General features: G+C 39.5%; 3 protein-coding genes across 3 annotated transcripts in view; 2 read left to right on the plus strand and 1 right to left on the minus strand.

The window, feature by feature from the left end:
- Positions 1-14,717, plus strand: part of LOC133849020 (RING-box protein 1-like) — a 123,237-nt gene that overhangs the window by 107,751 nt on the left and 769 nt on the right. The window lies entirely within an intron of this gene.
- Positions 2,008-3,376, minus strand: LOC133848682 (mitochondrial carrier homolog 2). The gene has a single exon (XM_062284338.1). It carries the CDS (start codon positions 3,247-3,249, stop codon positions 2,137-2,139), a length of 1,113 nt encoding a protein of 370 aa, XP_062140322.1. The 5' UTR covers positions 3,250-3,376; the 3' UTR covers positions 2,008-2,136.
- On the plus strand, positions 9,607-10,330 carry LOC133847900 (mitochondrial import inner membrane translocase subunit TIM16). The gene has a single exon (XM_062283190.1). The coding sequence runs from the start codon at positions 9,766-9,768 to the stop codon at positions 10,156-10,158; it is 393 nt and encodes a 130-aa protein (XP_062139174.1). The 5' UTR covers positions 9,607-9,765; the 3' UTR covers positions 10,159-10,330.

Below are 14,717 nucleotides of genomic sequence, written 5' to 3' on the forward strand. Positions count from 1 at the left end.
TTGAGACTGAAGTTGGGTGCATCGGATCTGTTCACATTGTTGCTGATTGCATTTTTTGGTTATTAAGTCTATATGCCATTTTTCAGGGCCCGCATTGTGCAATGTGTCGTCGTCATCATTGTCATCCTCTGCACACACACACACACACACACACGCACATGTGTGTAATAACTGGTTCGTTGTTGTTGCTGTTGTGCAACGTTTATTTTGGACTCAAGTCTCTGCGGGCTGTGTTAACTTTTGACTTTTGATTTCTCTCTGGCCTAAATGAACCTGGCCAGCAACAAAAATGGCCAACAACAACAACAAGAACAATGTGTCGTCGTCGCATTCAAATGAAGCAAAGCTCACACACTCTCTTATCCCTTGTTCTCCACTCTTGACATTCACCTACTACATCTTCCCGCTTTCCCCCCCTGAAATCAGCCGTTGGCACATTTCGTTGAAGATTTTTGATATTTTCATTACGTGCAGCTGTCTACATACATAGAAGTATGTGTGTGTGTGTGTGTGTGGCGCCTCGTTTAGTGCATAAAATCTTGTACATGAACAGCTTTCAGTCGCTTAATCTCTGCTGACATTTTATGCAGCAGCAACAGACACAAAGACAGACAGAAAGAGAGAGAGAGAGAGAGAGTGAGAGAGAGAGAAGAAACTGACACAATAGCTTGCTTGCATTCCATTCCCACACGTTCCAGTTCCTTTCCTTGCCACTCGTTCCCCCTCGGAGACCACAAGCGTGTCCAGTGTGTGGTCTTTCCTCTTCTCTTCTCCTACTCTCATGGCGCAAGCTAAATAATTCAAATTAGTACAAGCTGCTCCCCAAAAAATGAACAAACAGTCGACACAGCAAAAAAAAGAACAACACTGAAGCAACAATGACACAAAGGGTTCTCCCCTCTTTATCCCCAAAGAAGATATTCCCAGGAATGATCTGATTCTATCTTGTCTACAAACCAATTACAAACTGTCTGTTCGCCAACTTAAATGCTTAAAGTTTAAATATTCAAGTTTGACAACTTGAAACCTTGCATTTTGTGTTTTAAAGCAAAATAAGTTGCAATTTCATTCATAATTAGTAAGAAATCAACAGTGGGATGTGCTCGCAACCCATATTAAATAAAAGCAAAACAAAATCATATTACTTCTTAAATATACTAAATTATTGTTCTGCACAAATTGTAAAATTTTCATAAAGTATATTTATAGACTATGCGGTATTATTATTAAAATATACCGAGTATATTTTATATGTAATAGTATATTAATATACTAAATATGGTTGGAATATTCCGAAGTTTTAGTATTTTTACATTGATGTAGTTGGACTTGGTTGATAATCTGGTATATTCTGTACTCAACGGTATATTTTAAACATAAAAGTATATTGATATATAAATAATTGTCGAAACATACTGAATTTTTTGTTTATAGTATTTTTGCAGTATATATATATATATATATATATATATACTAGATTATCAACCAAGTCCAACTACATCAATGTAAAAATACTAAAACTTCGGAATATTCCAACCATATTTAGTATATTAATATACTATTACATATAAAATATACCATCAAATACAGTTAGTAACCAAGTCTAACTTCAATACTGTACAAATACTACATTTTCGGTATATTTTGATTTTATTTAGTATATCAATATGCAATTACAGTACAGAATATACCAGATCGTCAACTAAGGCGCAAAGTCCAAGATCCAATGACCCCTTTTTTGCAATATAAAATTCTGTTTTTTCAATAACTTCAACACAGTTTGTAAACTATTGCTTATCAAGTTTCTATTCAAATCCGATTTTGAAGAATTTGAGGTCTAAATAAGCAGGTTATTTTATATGTCCAAGAAAAAGTGAATAATTTGCGATTAATCATCACATTCTAAACGAAATATAAAATGTTACAAAATGTGCAACAAAGCTATCAACACATATTTACGCGTGTAATAATAACATTTTCTTAGCTATTTCTTAACTCAAACTTTTAATATCAAGCATACACCCCATGAACCCAAAGAACCTTCTTAAATCAAGCTGAAAATGGGAAAAGTCTCATCATCAAGCATACGCCCCATGAACCAAGCATCGTCATCAAGTATACGCTCCATGAACCCTTTCAAATCATGCGGGAAATGGGGAAGGCATCATGCATGCGATGCATCTGCAGGCGAGGCAACGTGCGACGAAATATGAAGGCGCCACGATAGTGATCGCCACGGGCAAACAGATCCATGAGGCAATCGATCCACTGGCCATAGACGGGCATGAAAGGCGGAGCCCCAGCGGCAATCCCCGAGCCCGAGCAGGCCATGCAGGCGCCAGCCACTTGGAGGGGATACAACAGGAGAACAGCGCCAAACTGAAACAGCACCGAATTGTATTCCATTTGTCGCAACGACGATCGATCGACACAGAGTCGCTCACAAGCGGCGCTCAAAGTGCTGGTGACAAAAAGCACGCCAAGATCGCAAAGCAAACGCGGCACAAATCCGGCATAGAAACCCAATGGACCATCATGCTGTAGGATTTCATGGATGCTGCTGCGCAGATCGTTGTAGGCAACCTCACGACCAACAAACTGAGCCATCTGACGCACCGAGATGACGTAAAAGGGATGCGAAAAGATCAAGCCAGTGGTGACGACGATGCCATCTCGGAGCAGATTCCATGCGTACTCCTTAAAGCAACTGCTGCGACGACGTTGTCTGGTCTGTGACATGCCCAACACGTGCACAAGACTCTCCGAGAACATGGCCGAGATGGCGCAGCTAAGGAAGCGAGCGCCCAATCCCCGATAGAGTCCCGCGAAGCCATCCGTGTGCTTGATGTAGCGCAAATATTGATGTACACTCGGCAGCAGCAATGTTGGCTTGCCCAGCCAACTGGTGGCTGCCACAGCGGGCAGCGGTTCGTGACCCAACTGCATCAGAACCTTGGCATACTCATAGGGATGCATGATGGCCCCAAAGCCCATGCGTAGAAGGAAGCGTACACATGCACTCGGCTTCTCTGGCTGCCACTCTTTGCCTCCAGTCTGAAGTTTGCTTTCGGCTTCACCTTCAACTTCAGCTTCAGCTTCCGGTTCCCCATTCAGTTGTATATTGTTCAAAGCTTCTAGTTGCATCACTGCAGCTGCCACAGACACGTGCTGCATCATTTCCTCATCATTGCCCGCATCGCTCATAAGCAAAGTCTCCTCCTCATACATCAGCTTCATGCCTGTGTCCATCGTTCTTTTCTTTTTGTTGTTTCTCTTTCTCTCTTACAAAATAAAAGTTTATGAATTTATCAATTTTTGTTTCCAATATTTTCTGTTGTTGACTTGTTGACCAGCTTTGTATCAGCTTTGACTGAGAAAATGTTTAAGCAAATTCGACTCGTCAACACGTGGCCTACTTGTTATCTTTCTTCAAAGATCAGCTCTAGTAACAAAAAATCCATTCAAATTTCAAACAAAAGTATTTAAGAGAATATTTATGAGATTCCACAATCAAAAAGAGGAAAAAAACAAGAAAGAAACATAAGACGAAAGTCGAGGGAGATACCCGCTATCTATTTCAAAAACAATATATACATATGTATGTGTATTAAAAAATATGTACCGAAAAAATACTGAAATATACCAAAAACTAGCATTAGAGCTATACATTTTGGAGGAAATTGGGAGAAAAAACCCGTATTCTAAAAATATATCAAATTAATGTACCGAAAAAATACTAAAATATACTGAAGATTAGAATTAGAGCTACCAATTTTGGGTTAATTCATTTCTCATGAATGTTGTAGTCACTCCAATAACACACTTCCCTCTCTTGGCGGAATATTTAGTTAAAAATACCATATTCTTAAAATATACCGAATTAATATACCAAAAATGCTAAATTAGAATTAGATATACAATTTTTAAAAAAGCTGTATTCTAAAAATATACCAAATTAATATACCAAAAATACTTTAAAATACCGAGGACTATATTTGGTATATCGATTTAGTATACATTAAAAATATACCATAAAGTACAAAATAAACAGATTATCTTCAATAACTTCTAAAAATATAACAAATTAATATACCGAAAGATATATTAAAATACACCAAAGGCTATATTTGGTATATCGATAAAGTATTACACACAAATATATGTCATAGAGTACCAAATAAATTGCAGTAGCCTTGTTTCGGAAATCATCTTTGTTGCATGCAGTTGCTGTACAGTTTTCGTGGTTCGATATTTAATTTGGTCGAGTTTGTCGTTTCCGTTAATTATCTATCGCATCTATCGATGTAACAAATTGCTGTCGCGGCGATTAATGCCCTAAACAAAGTGCTTATCCGAATTACGTTCCACATTCCTCTTTCTCTTTGTCCCTCTCTCGCTCTCTCCCTCCATTTTTTTTTGTTGTTGTATCGCTCTCACGGCAAATTGTTGTGTTTGATAATCGGCGAGTATTAGCGAACCGAGTTAACGCCCCTTTACGCCCTTTGTCGCCCCCCGTGCCCCGCCCCGCCCCGCCCCGTTGTCATCCTTCGTCTCTTGTCGCCATCTCTACACTTATTGCAGAACATGAAATTTCAATTAGGCAGCTACTCTCTGCTGTTTTTCTGGTCAATTTAATGCAACCATATTGCCAGCTGCATTCACACACACACTCACACACACACACACACACACACACACACACACACACACACACACACACACACACACACACACACACACACACACACATGCAGAAATGTGAGCTGCAATGTCAGCTCTTTTATTTACACGCCGCTGCAAATTGTACGTAAAAACCAATAGCAAAAACTCGCACACACACAATTACTATGAATGTTGTATGTGTATGTGTGTGTGTGTGTAACATATGTAGTTAATGTCGAAAGATCGAAACATTTGACAAGTTGTCGCACAGCCCAAACAATCAAAGAGAAACAAAAAAAAAATCAATAACAAACAGTATGGGAAAACAAGGCAAATAAATAAAAAGATCGATGCTAAAAAAACAGTGAAGCAAGGAACCAAAAAAAATACTGAAATATTTGCACAACAATTATTATAATATATCATGTATTTCTTAAAAATGAATTAATATAAGTTTAGGTGACTTTTCTGCTTAAGCAAATTATATGAATAAGGTTCAAATGAAAAGTATTTCGTAAAAAACGGATAATATACTAAACAATATACTGAACTATATAAACTGGGGAAATCTTATATATTTAGTATAGATTAATAATGTATTCAATATACTAAACTATGGACATATTTTATTAGCTTCCCACAAAAAATCGTATATATACGAAATATATACTAAGTAATATACTAAACTTCTCGAACTTCATTGAAGTCGAACCAATCTATAGTTGGCATCCTCAAGTTCTGTGTCAAAGAGGCCAAATAAACTAAACTATATTTATATAAAATATACTAGTCTATATAAAAAGTCGCATAAAGTCGCATATATACCAAATATTTACTGAATAATATGCTTAAATATCGTGAACTATGTACATATTTAATTAGCTTTCTCAAAAAATCGCATATATACCAAATATATACTGAATATACTACATAATATACTGAATAATATCTAGAGTTAGCTCCCTCAAGTTCAGTGTCAAAAAGTTGACATACAGTTATGCCACATGAACTGGGGGAATCCCCTAAATTGGTTTAACGTCCCTTTAAATGCATCGTAATCAGCATCATTTCTCAGCCACTCTCGAGACAACAATAATTTTCCACTTATTTAGATCGCACTAAGCCGGACACCGAGCGAAAAAAAGACTAAAAACCTCAAACGCCCTCTCTTCGACCTCAATCAACAGTCGTCTACCCTCAAAAGCCACCCACAAAAAACCAAGCCCATTTTCGCAGGCAGTCATCCAGTTGACCAAAGCCAAACTGCAACCCACTCGAAATCCAAAACTCAAACTCGATTGCTAATGAAACCGTTTTGAAACACAGTGCAGCAGTTATCCTACGATGTTTGTTAATGAAATATATAAATGTTTCTTCATTTCTTGAAATATTATTTAACAAAAGCTGCTTAAACATGACTCATAATATCATTCAAAAAATATACTAACTAAACCCGCAATCGAACCTCTTCTATATAATCTATTTAAGAGGTATACTGGAGCCCGAAACTGAACACAAATTCAACTTATGCGACACGCACAGTTGATTAACAATGTTGCAGTTTTTGGAGCCGAACTAACGCCGAGTGGGAGCTGAAAGCTGAAAGCGACGGCACGCAAATCTCTGAACCCCAATGACCAAATGGACTCCCTCCCCACGTCCTGCCCCCGCTGGATTCTATGTCCGTGCAGTCCGCACGATTATTGCACATCACTAATTAGTGATGGGCGCGCCCGTCGCGCGCTTCAATTTCACGTTTCGGCACGAACGAGTTGCCATTTTCGAGACAGGCATCGGCAATGGACAAACTGACTCGAACCGAGCTGAACAGAGCAGAGGAGAGCAGAGGGAGGCAACTCTGGGGAGGGAGGATTGCATTAGGTATTGGTCGCCTGCCTTCCTGAGGGGAGAGCGGTGCGGACCAGACCGAAGCGAAACGTATCGAGCCGAGCACGGGCACTGACGTTGACATTCCACTAACAGTGAAATTGTTTTCCAAATCCTAAGCTTGCATGTTAGCCACAACAGCAACAGCAGCAGCAACAACAACAACAGCAACGATAGTAGTGACAGCAATAGACCAAGTTTGAGTGCATCACTGCGAATGTGGCATACGCGACTAGCTGATACCCTAGTTAAATTTTTAAGATTACATCAGAGTGATCCTAAGCATTCATCTTCTCAGTTCCTTTCTTATGTTTCTCACTTCGGGTTTTTTCATTTTCGTGAAAACTATCCCTCTGATCCAATTCAAATATTCCCAATAATAATTACAGTGGTTATAGAAATACACGAAAAATAAAAAAACTTTAACAAACAAGGTGTCTGAAATGTATATTTCATACACAAATCGCAACATTATTAGCTACAATATTACAAAGTTATCTTCACTTTAAATTAATGTTTAAATTATGAAAATTGTACTGCTTGGAAGATCGAGATTAACATTCCGATATATTCTTGATTAGATTACATTTTCTCTCAACAATTTGATATTCTATTCTTGATTAGATTGAATTTGATATTCTATTCTTCCGTCAACGTCCCAATTGCTAACCTGCATTCCTTCTCTTCACTTTCCACTTCTCGCAATAAATTTCACAGCTCGGTTGTATTCATCATACCCTTTTAATTACAGCTTACTGTTTAGAGGGTAGAAAATAGGCAATGGCAATGGCGACCACGAAACGGCAGCAGCGAATGAATGGCAATGAATGCGACACCAGACACTACTAGGCCTGACCATTTTCAGCGCCATGCATCACCCACGTTCACCATCGCATTCGCATCCACATTCACGTTTCGCATTCGCATTCACGTTTACGTTCACATTCGCATTCGCATTCACATTGAGATTTAGATTCGCATTCACGTACTCGTTCAGATGCCACGTTCATGTGTGGTAAATAGTGAACTGCTCGCTTTTGTTGCCATTCCCCCCAATTCCCCTCCCCACTTTGGCTGGCCCCTTTTCTTCTCACTCTCTCCTATCGTCGACCCTCCAATTCACATTGCAGTTTCGTCAATTTGTATACACTGCCGGAAAGGTTATAATCACTTTACTAACCTACAAATCCGGTGACTTTTCAAGATAACGCAATTGCAGTAACTGCAAACAATTTGCATAACCATAAGCTAACGCATTGTTGCCAAATTTCAGCAACAGCATCTACGAAAATTGCACAATTGGATTCCATTTGAAATTAAGAGACAAATAAGGGATATATCAATAATAAAAGGTTATAATAACTTTCCGAATTCACAAATGTGGTTAATTTTGTCGACAAGTGAATTTTAGTAACTACCAATAATTTGCATTGTTGCCAAATTTCAGAAACAGCACCTATGCACATTTCACAATCGGATTTCACTCAGCTATATCACTAATCATAGGATATCCAACTTGTCGACTTGTTTGGACTACGCATTATTATTGGGGGAGAGGATTAAAAGAGCCGGATGCAGTGCGGAAATCAAAATGCTATGGCGCGGCCAGCGGACCAGAAGACCAGGAGACAGACCCCCCTGAAACAGACCCACAGGGGAGGGCAGAGGAGGTGAGGTTGGTAACAGCAGTTTAAATGGCAACTAATCGTAAAGCGCAACCAGATAAACCGGAGGGGCAAAGAGCATTCAGCGACATGGAGCATGGGCCACGTTTGATAGGCAACGTGGAGGTGTTTGCATAATGAATGAGCTAGCGCGGTACAACAGCAACAATAACAGTCGGCCATCAACTGTGGCTTTTTTCGGAATTGGAAGCAGTTACCGATAAACCTTTCAGCCTCCAGCCTGCAGGCGTCAGGACCCGAAAATCCTTGCCACCCCTCCTTCAGACCCTCAGACAAAGCCCTGACAACAACACCAACAAAAAACAAAAAAAAACAAAAAAGGAACGCCACATATCCACGCACAAGACAATGAAATCAAACGACAAACGCAAATGTGATCAATTACAGTTTGTGAATTTCAACGGCAAATGGAGTTGGCCTTAGTTACAGTTTGCAGTTTGCAGTTCGACTCCCTGAGTTGCGTGTTGCGTGTTACGAGTCGAGAATTGCAATTGCAATTGTTGTGCATTTGCGGCTTGCGTCTGGGCACACTGTGATTGCCAATGTGGCCAGCCGAGAGAGAATGACGAGGAGGGAGAGACTTGAATTTGGCTTTGGCTTTAAAAAAGATGCTAGCATAGATGGGAGGAGGCTTATGCAAATGATGCCAACTGCTGACAACTTGACTCAAAATTATGGCCACACAAAATCCGGAGTCGAGTTCAAGTCCAGGATGCCATAGTCTGCAATTGCATTTTGTCGGTCCGCCCCTCGTTGACATTGACCGGCAACAAGTCATTATTGTAATTATGTTAATACCCTGCACACATCACATCACATCGTCCTAGTCACAGCTGCTGGCATCCTCCTATCCTCCCTTTCCTTTCCATTCTGTCTTCCCTTCTTCCGTCCGTCCGTCTGTCTGTACGTGCTGTGGTAAACTTGCGCTATCCGGAAGTCAGTCAATTTTGCGTATAATTTGTTTATGAGCATCACACAGACTCGTAGACAACTAAGAACAACTTGTGCGCAGGAGTTTTACTTATACCAGCAATCAATGAACTTAATATACGGCTTAGTCACGACTTCAAAGTCAGCACAAACAAGCGAGATAATCTATTATGATAGCTTGAGCTTTGGCAGCATTCATTTAATCATAAACAGACCAAATATTTACATTTGAATAAGAATAACAAAACGTTTAATCAGATCTAGAAATACTACTAAGCCAATTTTAGTAATTACCAATAACTTACATTGTTGCCTAATTTCAGCAACAGCAGCTATGCAAATTGCACCATTGGATATCATTTGAAATTAAGAGATAAAATATAAACAGACAAAATATTTATATTTGAAAAAGGAGAACAAAACATTTAATCAGATATACAAATACTATGTGTTTTATATCAACAACAATACGATAATTTCGTTAATTTTGTAGATAAATGTTGAGAACCTTTTACAAAAATTTCTAGATCTATTCAAAAACCACACAATCCCAAAAAGACAGGCGACTACTGTTCACTTCTGTTCAGTAAGGGGCTTGATCATGGCGAAACACTTTGCACGCATCATCGTTTATGGTGCTCAATCTGTTGGACGCGCCTTCATCAAGGCGATTCGCCAGGAGATTGAGGCATCCCGAGCGGCGGCGAGTCACCATCAGATGATCAAAAATAAATCTACTGGCCATGATTTGACACTGAAGGGCATGTCCCTTAACGAGGCCCTCCAAATACTCAATGTGAAGGACTTGTCCAGCATCGAAGAGATCCGGGGCAACTATGAGCATCTGTTTCGAGCCAACGAGAAGGCAACAGGCGGCTCATTCTACATACAATCAAAGGTATTTCGTGCTAAGGAACGCATCGATCGTGAGCTTTTCAATAAAATGCAGGAGGCCATGAAAGAACCTCCAACGGAAACCATCAAAGAAAGCTGAATTTAGACATCGAGATGCTCTAAAAACAAAACAGCATGCATTAGATTTGTCTGTCTGACTCTCTGGCTGCTTGAAACAAGTTGCTCACGTAGTTGTTTGTTTAAAATTGATAAATTTGAGTTGGCAAATAAATGACATCCATCTGGATTCAACACGCTATAGGGAAACATAATGCTCTTTCTATTCGTTCTATAAGAAAGAATATGTTTAAACTAGCTTTAAATCCCAATCGAGAAATAATGTTCTTGGGCAACTTCAAGCAGCACATATCTATAAGCTTATGCATTGTTGCCAAATTTCAGCAACAGCATCTATGCAAATTGCACAATTGCATTTCATTTCAAACTAAGAAACATTCTATGAGAACCAAAAAGTATAGATCGAAGCTAATATTGTTGATGGCAAGCTTTTATGAACATCAATGTAGGCGTATATTTTGAAACACAATATTATGAGATCAAAGTAGCCCTTGACTTATTTTGAGACAGTATCTCGACCCTTATTTTCTCAGTTCTGTTTTCGGCTCGCTCGAGTCGAGAGCTCTAGAGCTCAAAATCTAAATTTGTAGTTCTGGATTTTCAATACACATTGAGTTCCCTGTGACTTTTTTATGATGGTACCACAAACCAGAATCAGGCCTGGTGCGACGAGGGCTTCATAAACTCAAGGGACTGCTACTGAGAACTGACATTTACGTAATCATATCTTTGCACTCTCTAAATATCGCATACACTTACATGGAAAGCAGTAAAAAGTAATCACGTAAGTTTTGCAATCTGTACTGCAATATACAGAGAATAATGAATTCCTATTTATTTGCAGACACGCACACACAGACGCTTCAAATTTGTTATAAATACACGTATTACGTTGTTGATCAAGACACACAAGACACAAATACCTTAACATATATGTATGTGCAAAACAAATATATCATCACTTTGGTAAGTTATGCTTCTATATTACATAATTTCTTTTTAAAGTTTTGCATTCTTTGCAGCAAGTTTAACATTTTCGTTAAAAGCCGTTTTGAGGGGAGCATCTGAACACCTAATCAAATAAAATACACTTTTCTACACTACAAGAAACGTTGTCTGTAAATTGAGAATTATAAAAACTAAAAACTAAACGGAAATTGGATTATTATTATTGGATATTAATATTAATCTTTAAAAATTTGAATTTTTTTATCAAACTTTAATTTTAAACAAACAACCCAAACAAAAGCTTATTGGCATTAAAAGGAATTAAAACTGAATATAAAGATTTTCTTTTAAGTTTTTTTTAATAACTACTAAAATAAAAAAAATTATATGACTGCTTATTTTTCTTATTTTCATGCGCTTGAACCAGCGATAGTTATCGATAAACGATACATGAAATAAAAACCTAGTTGTTCGGGCGCCAGAAAGGCGGAAAACGATTAAAAGCTCATTTCAAAAAAATTATTGATACAAATTGGCTCTGCATAGAAAAATTCGCTTAATATTTAAATAGGCTTTTGTTGTTGTTATACTGTTATTACTGTTGTTGTTTATGCTGCGTCCATGCCTTATTATTATCAAAAGCGCAACAATTTACATTCAATTGCATTGCCTGCATTCATATTTTTGCCATTGATCTTTATAATGAGACACACACACACAGTGCAATTTGTGTGCCTGTGTGCGTGTGAGTGCATTTAAAATGCAATTTGCCTGGCAGCCACGTCACGATGTGGGGCTCAATAAAAATTGTTAAGTGATTTATTTATGCGCATTGTTGAATTGAGCGCGCGGCAACACGCGGCTCTCAATAAAAACAATTAAAGAAAATTGGCCACAATTATGGACAAAATGCAAAAAAAAAAAAAACAGCAAAACGCCAGAGCAAAATATTTGGTAGATTGTGCAGTGCACATTCCGTTAATTTTCGCTAAATGAAATCCAAATTGCAATTTATTCTGGTTTAAATTATATCGTATTTTGAGATTCCTGAAATCATTTGATTTGATGCCTACCTTGTTTACTTCAGTGATCGCATCATTAGTGACGTCACCAGCGAGGTCGCCTTGTCTCGTGAACTGCCTAATGCATCCCTGGCTGAAGCTCACAACAACACACTCACACATGCACACTTGCAACTGCAAACGATAAGCAGAGACGTCAGCGCTGGCGCCGGCGCCGGCGTCAACTGCGATTTGCATTTGTCGTTTTTTGGTATTGAAAAACTATTCAAGTCTAATGGCACGAAAGAGAATAATGACGCACAATACACTTCGACAGTTTAAACGGATTCACATGATTACAAGAGCGCCCACTCCTCCCACTCCTTTCCATTTTCGCACACTAATGCACTGCACCGCACACAGGCACAACTACACGACCGTACCGAACACTTTCACACACACTTCCGAACGAACTATCGCACACGCTAGAGTGAGAGGGACAGAGAAAGAGTTAGGGGGAGTCATAGAGTTGACGGCAGCAGTAAGTAATGATGTCTGTCTGTCTGTCTCGACTGCGCCCGTTGTCGATATTTGCAGAAACTTGTTAAGCATTTGGAAGGCGACAAATGTCGTGCGCATTAGAGCCAAAGTTATAAGTACGCTCTGCCACTTGGCAGCCTCTTCAACGGTTTCTTCTTTTTCTCGCTTTTTTCACGCGCGCGGCTGGATGTCGAGACGTTGTTAAGTGATGTTACTTATTGCGAGTGCTTGCATTCTCCACGACGTTTAAACAAATTGAACACGCTAAATCTAACCAAATTAGTCGAGTTGCGCGTATAACTTTTTAATAACTATAATAAATCGCGAATTGCACAACGCGATTAGTTTTGCAGTAGCGAAAATGGCGCGAGTGACCACAACATTTGCAGTATTTCGATACCAAAAATATACCAAATTGTTATCGGCGATCGATGGTCATTAGTCCTGAAACATTTCTGCTTGCTACGCAAGCTACATGCGCTGCCAAAGCTATTGGCTGCCTGCAATAAGATGAACTGACAATAAGCTACCTGCTATGGGATACATAGTTCTAATAGAAAATGCATACGACGCCTTTAAATTAAATACTTTTGCATATACAAAAAATGCATGACACGTCGACTTGAGGGTGTACACACTCAAACAGCAACGCCTTAGGCTGCCGTGACATGCTGCACTGCATTGCCATGGCTTTGACTATGATTTTCTAATTCAATTATTATTCAAATCATATAATTTCATCTTTTTACAGCACGCGCAGCAGCAGCAGAATTGCGACAAGCAAAAACAGTGGGAGATGGAGAACAAAAAAAAAATATATGGCAACACTGACAGCATGTAAATAATCATATTACACACACACACACACACGGTCGCCCTTACACATACACACACACGCAGAGAAGTCCATATAGTAGAGCAATAACAACAATAGAGCAATAAGACAAGCAGTGCGCAGCGTGAAGTTGCGTTGACAAATCCAATTTAAAGCAACTGCCATGTCACGCTCCTTCTACTTCTTATGCCATACAATGGAAATTTGTTTGCATTTGCGCCTTTTTGTCTCCACTCTTGGCCATCATCTTCTGAGCGCTGAACGCTGAGCTGCGGCTTATCCTTCATTTGTCGTCAGTCGTCAGTCAGTGCATTTATATTATTATTGTGCATATTAATATTGTTAAAAGCGCGTGCCATGGCGTCTCTACAAAATTAGCCAGCCATTCATTCATGGCGCTCGCTGTGCGGTTGCGATGCCCGCTGCTCACTGCTAGCCGTCTCGCTCGCACCCACTCACCCCCAATCCACCTACAAACATGCTTCACTGGTCTACTTCACTGTCTGTCTCCTGCTGGCTGGCTGCAGCAGGTGGCCTGATGAGAGAGGGAGAGCGACTTAACGAACGAAGCGGATGGATAAACGGACGGGCGTATCAATTTACACACCGGAAAGCACATACACACACACACACGCACACATAAATATGTACATATATACACGTGCACAAAAGAATGCTTGCAATGGCCGAGTCAAAGAGTGAGAGAAAGAGACCGAGACTGAGAGACCGAGTGTGAGCGTAAAAATTGTAAACACAAACATGCAGTCGATATGCCTGTCTGTGTGACTCTGCAATTGTATGTGTGTGTGTACTTATTAATGCGTATTCATTGTCACATCCGGCACGAGGAAATTATATTCGACAAACGCAGCCGGTCGCCATCGCCGCCGTCGTCGTCGTCGTCGCTGCTGCTGGGATCGACTGAGGTTGGTTGAGAGGCCGAAACCGAAGCCGTGGCTGAGCTGTTTCCTTGCCTTTTGGGTTGCTGGGGGGGTGGGGCTTTTTGCTTGCTGGCCAGACGTTTCTTTTGTCGATTTAATTGAAATAATTGCAAAAATGCAAATGGAATGGACAACAGTTGACACAGGATATTAAGCGCACTGGATGATCATTAACAGCGTAATTGTCATAATTATAACGTAGATGATGAGAATGCTTTGCAATACAAAGCAGCCTTTAATGAAGCCACAAGCATGTCATGCAGACTTTACTTATGATCGAATGCAGCCCTGGCGTACGATTGGACTTTGGACTTAT

The sequence above is a fragment of the Drosophila sulfurigaster genome, chromosome X, assembly GCF_023558435.1.
Source record: "Drosophila sulfurigaster albostrigata strain 15112-1811.04 chromosome X, ASM2355843v2, whole genome shotgun sequence".
NCBI classification, from domain to species: Eukaryota; Metazoa; Arthropoda; class Insecta; order Diptera; family Drosophilidae; genus Drosophila; species Drosophila sulfurigaster.

Coding starts and splice junctions, on each gene's coding strand:
- LOC133848682 (XM_062284338.1), bottom strand. CDS start 3,249: ATGGACACAGGCATGAAGCTGATGTATGAGGAGGAGACTTTGCTTATG.
- LOC133847900 (XM_062283190.1), top strand. CDS start 9,766: ATGGCGAAACACTTTGCACGCATCATCGTTTATGGTGCTCAATCTGTT.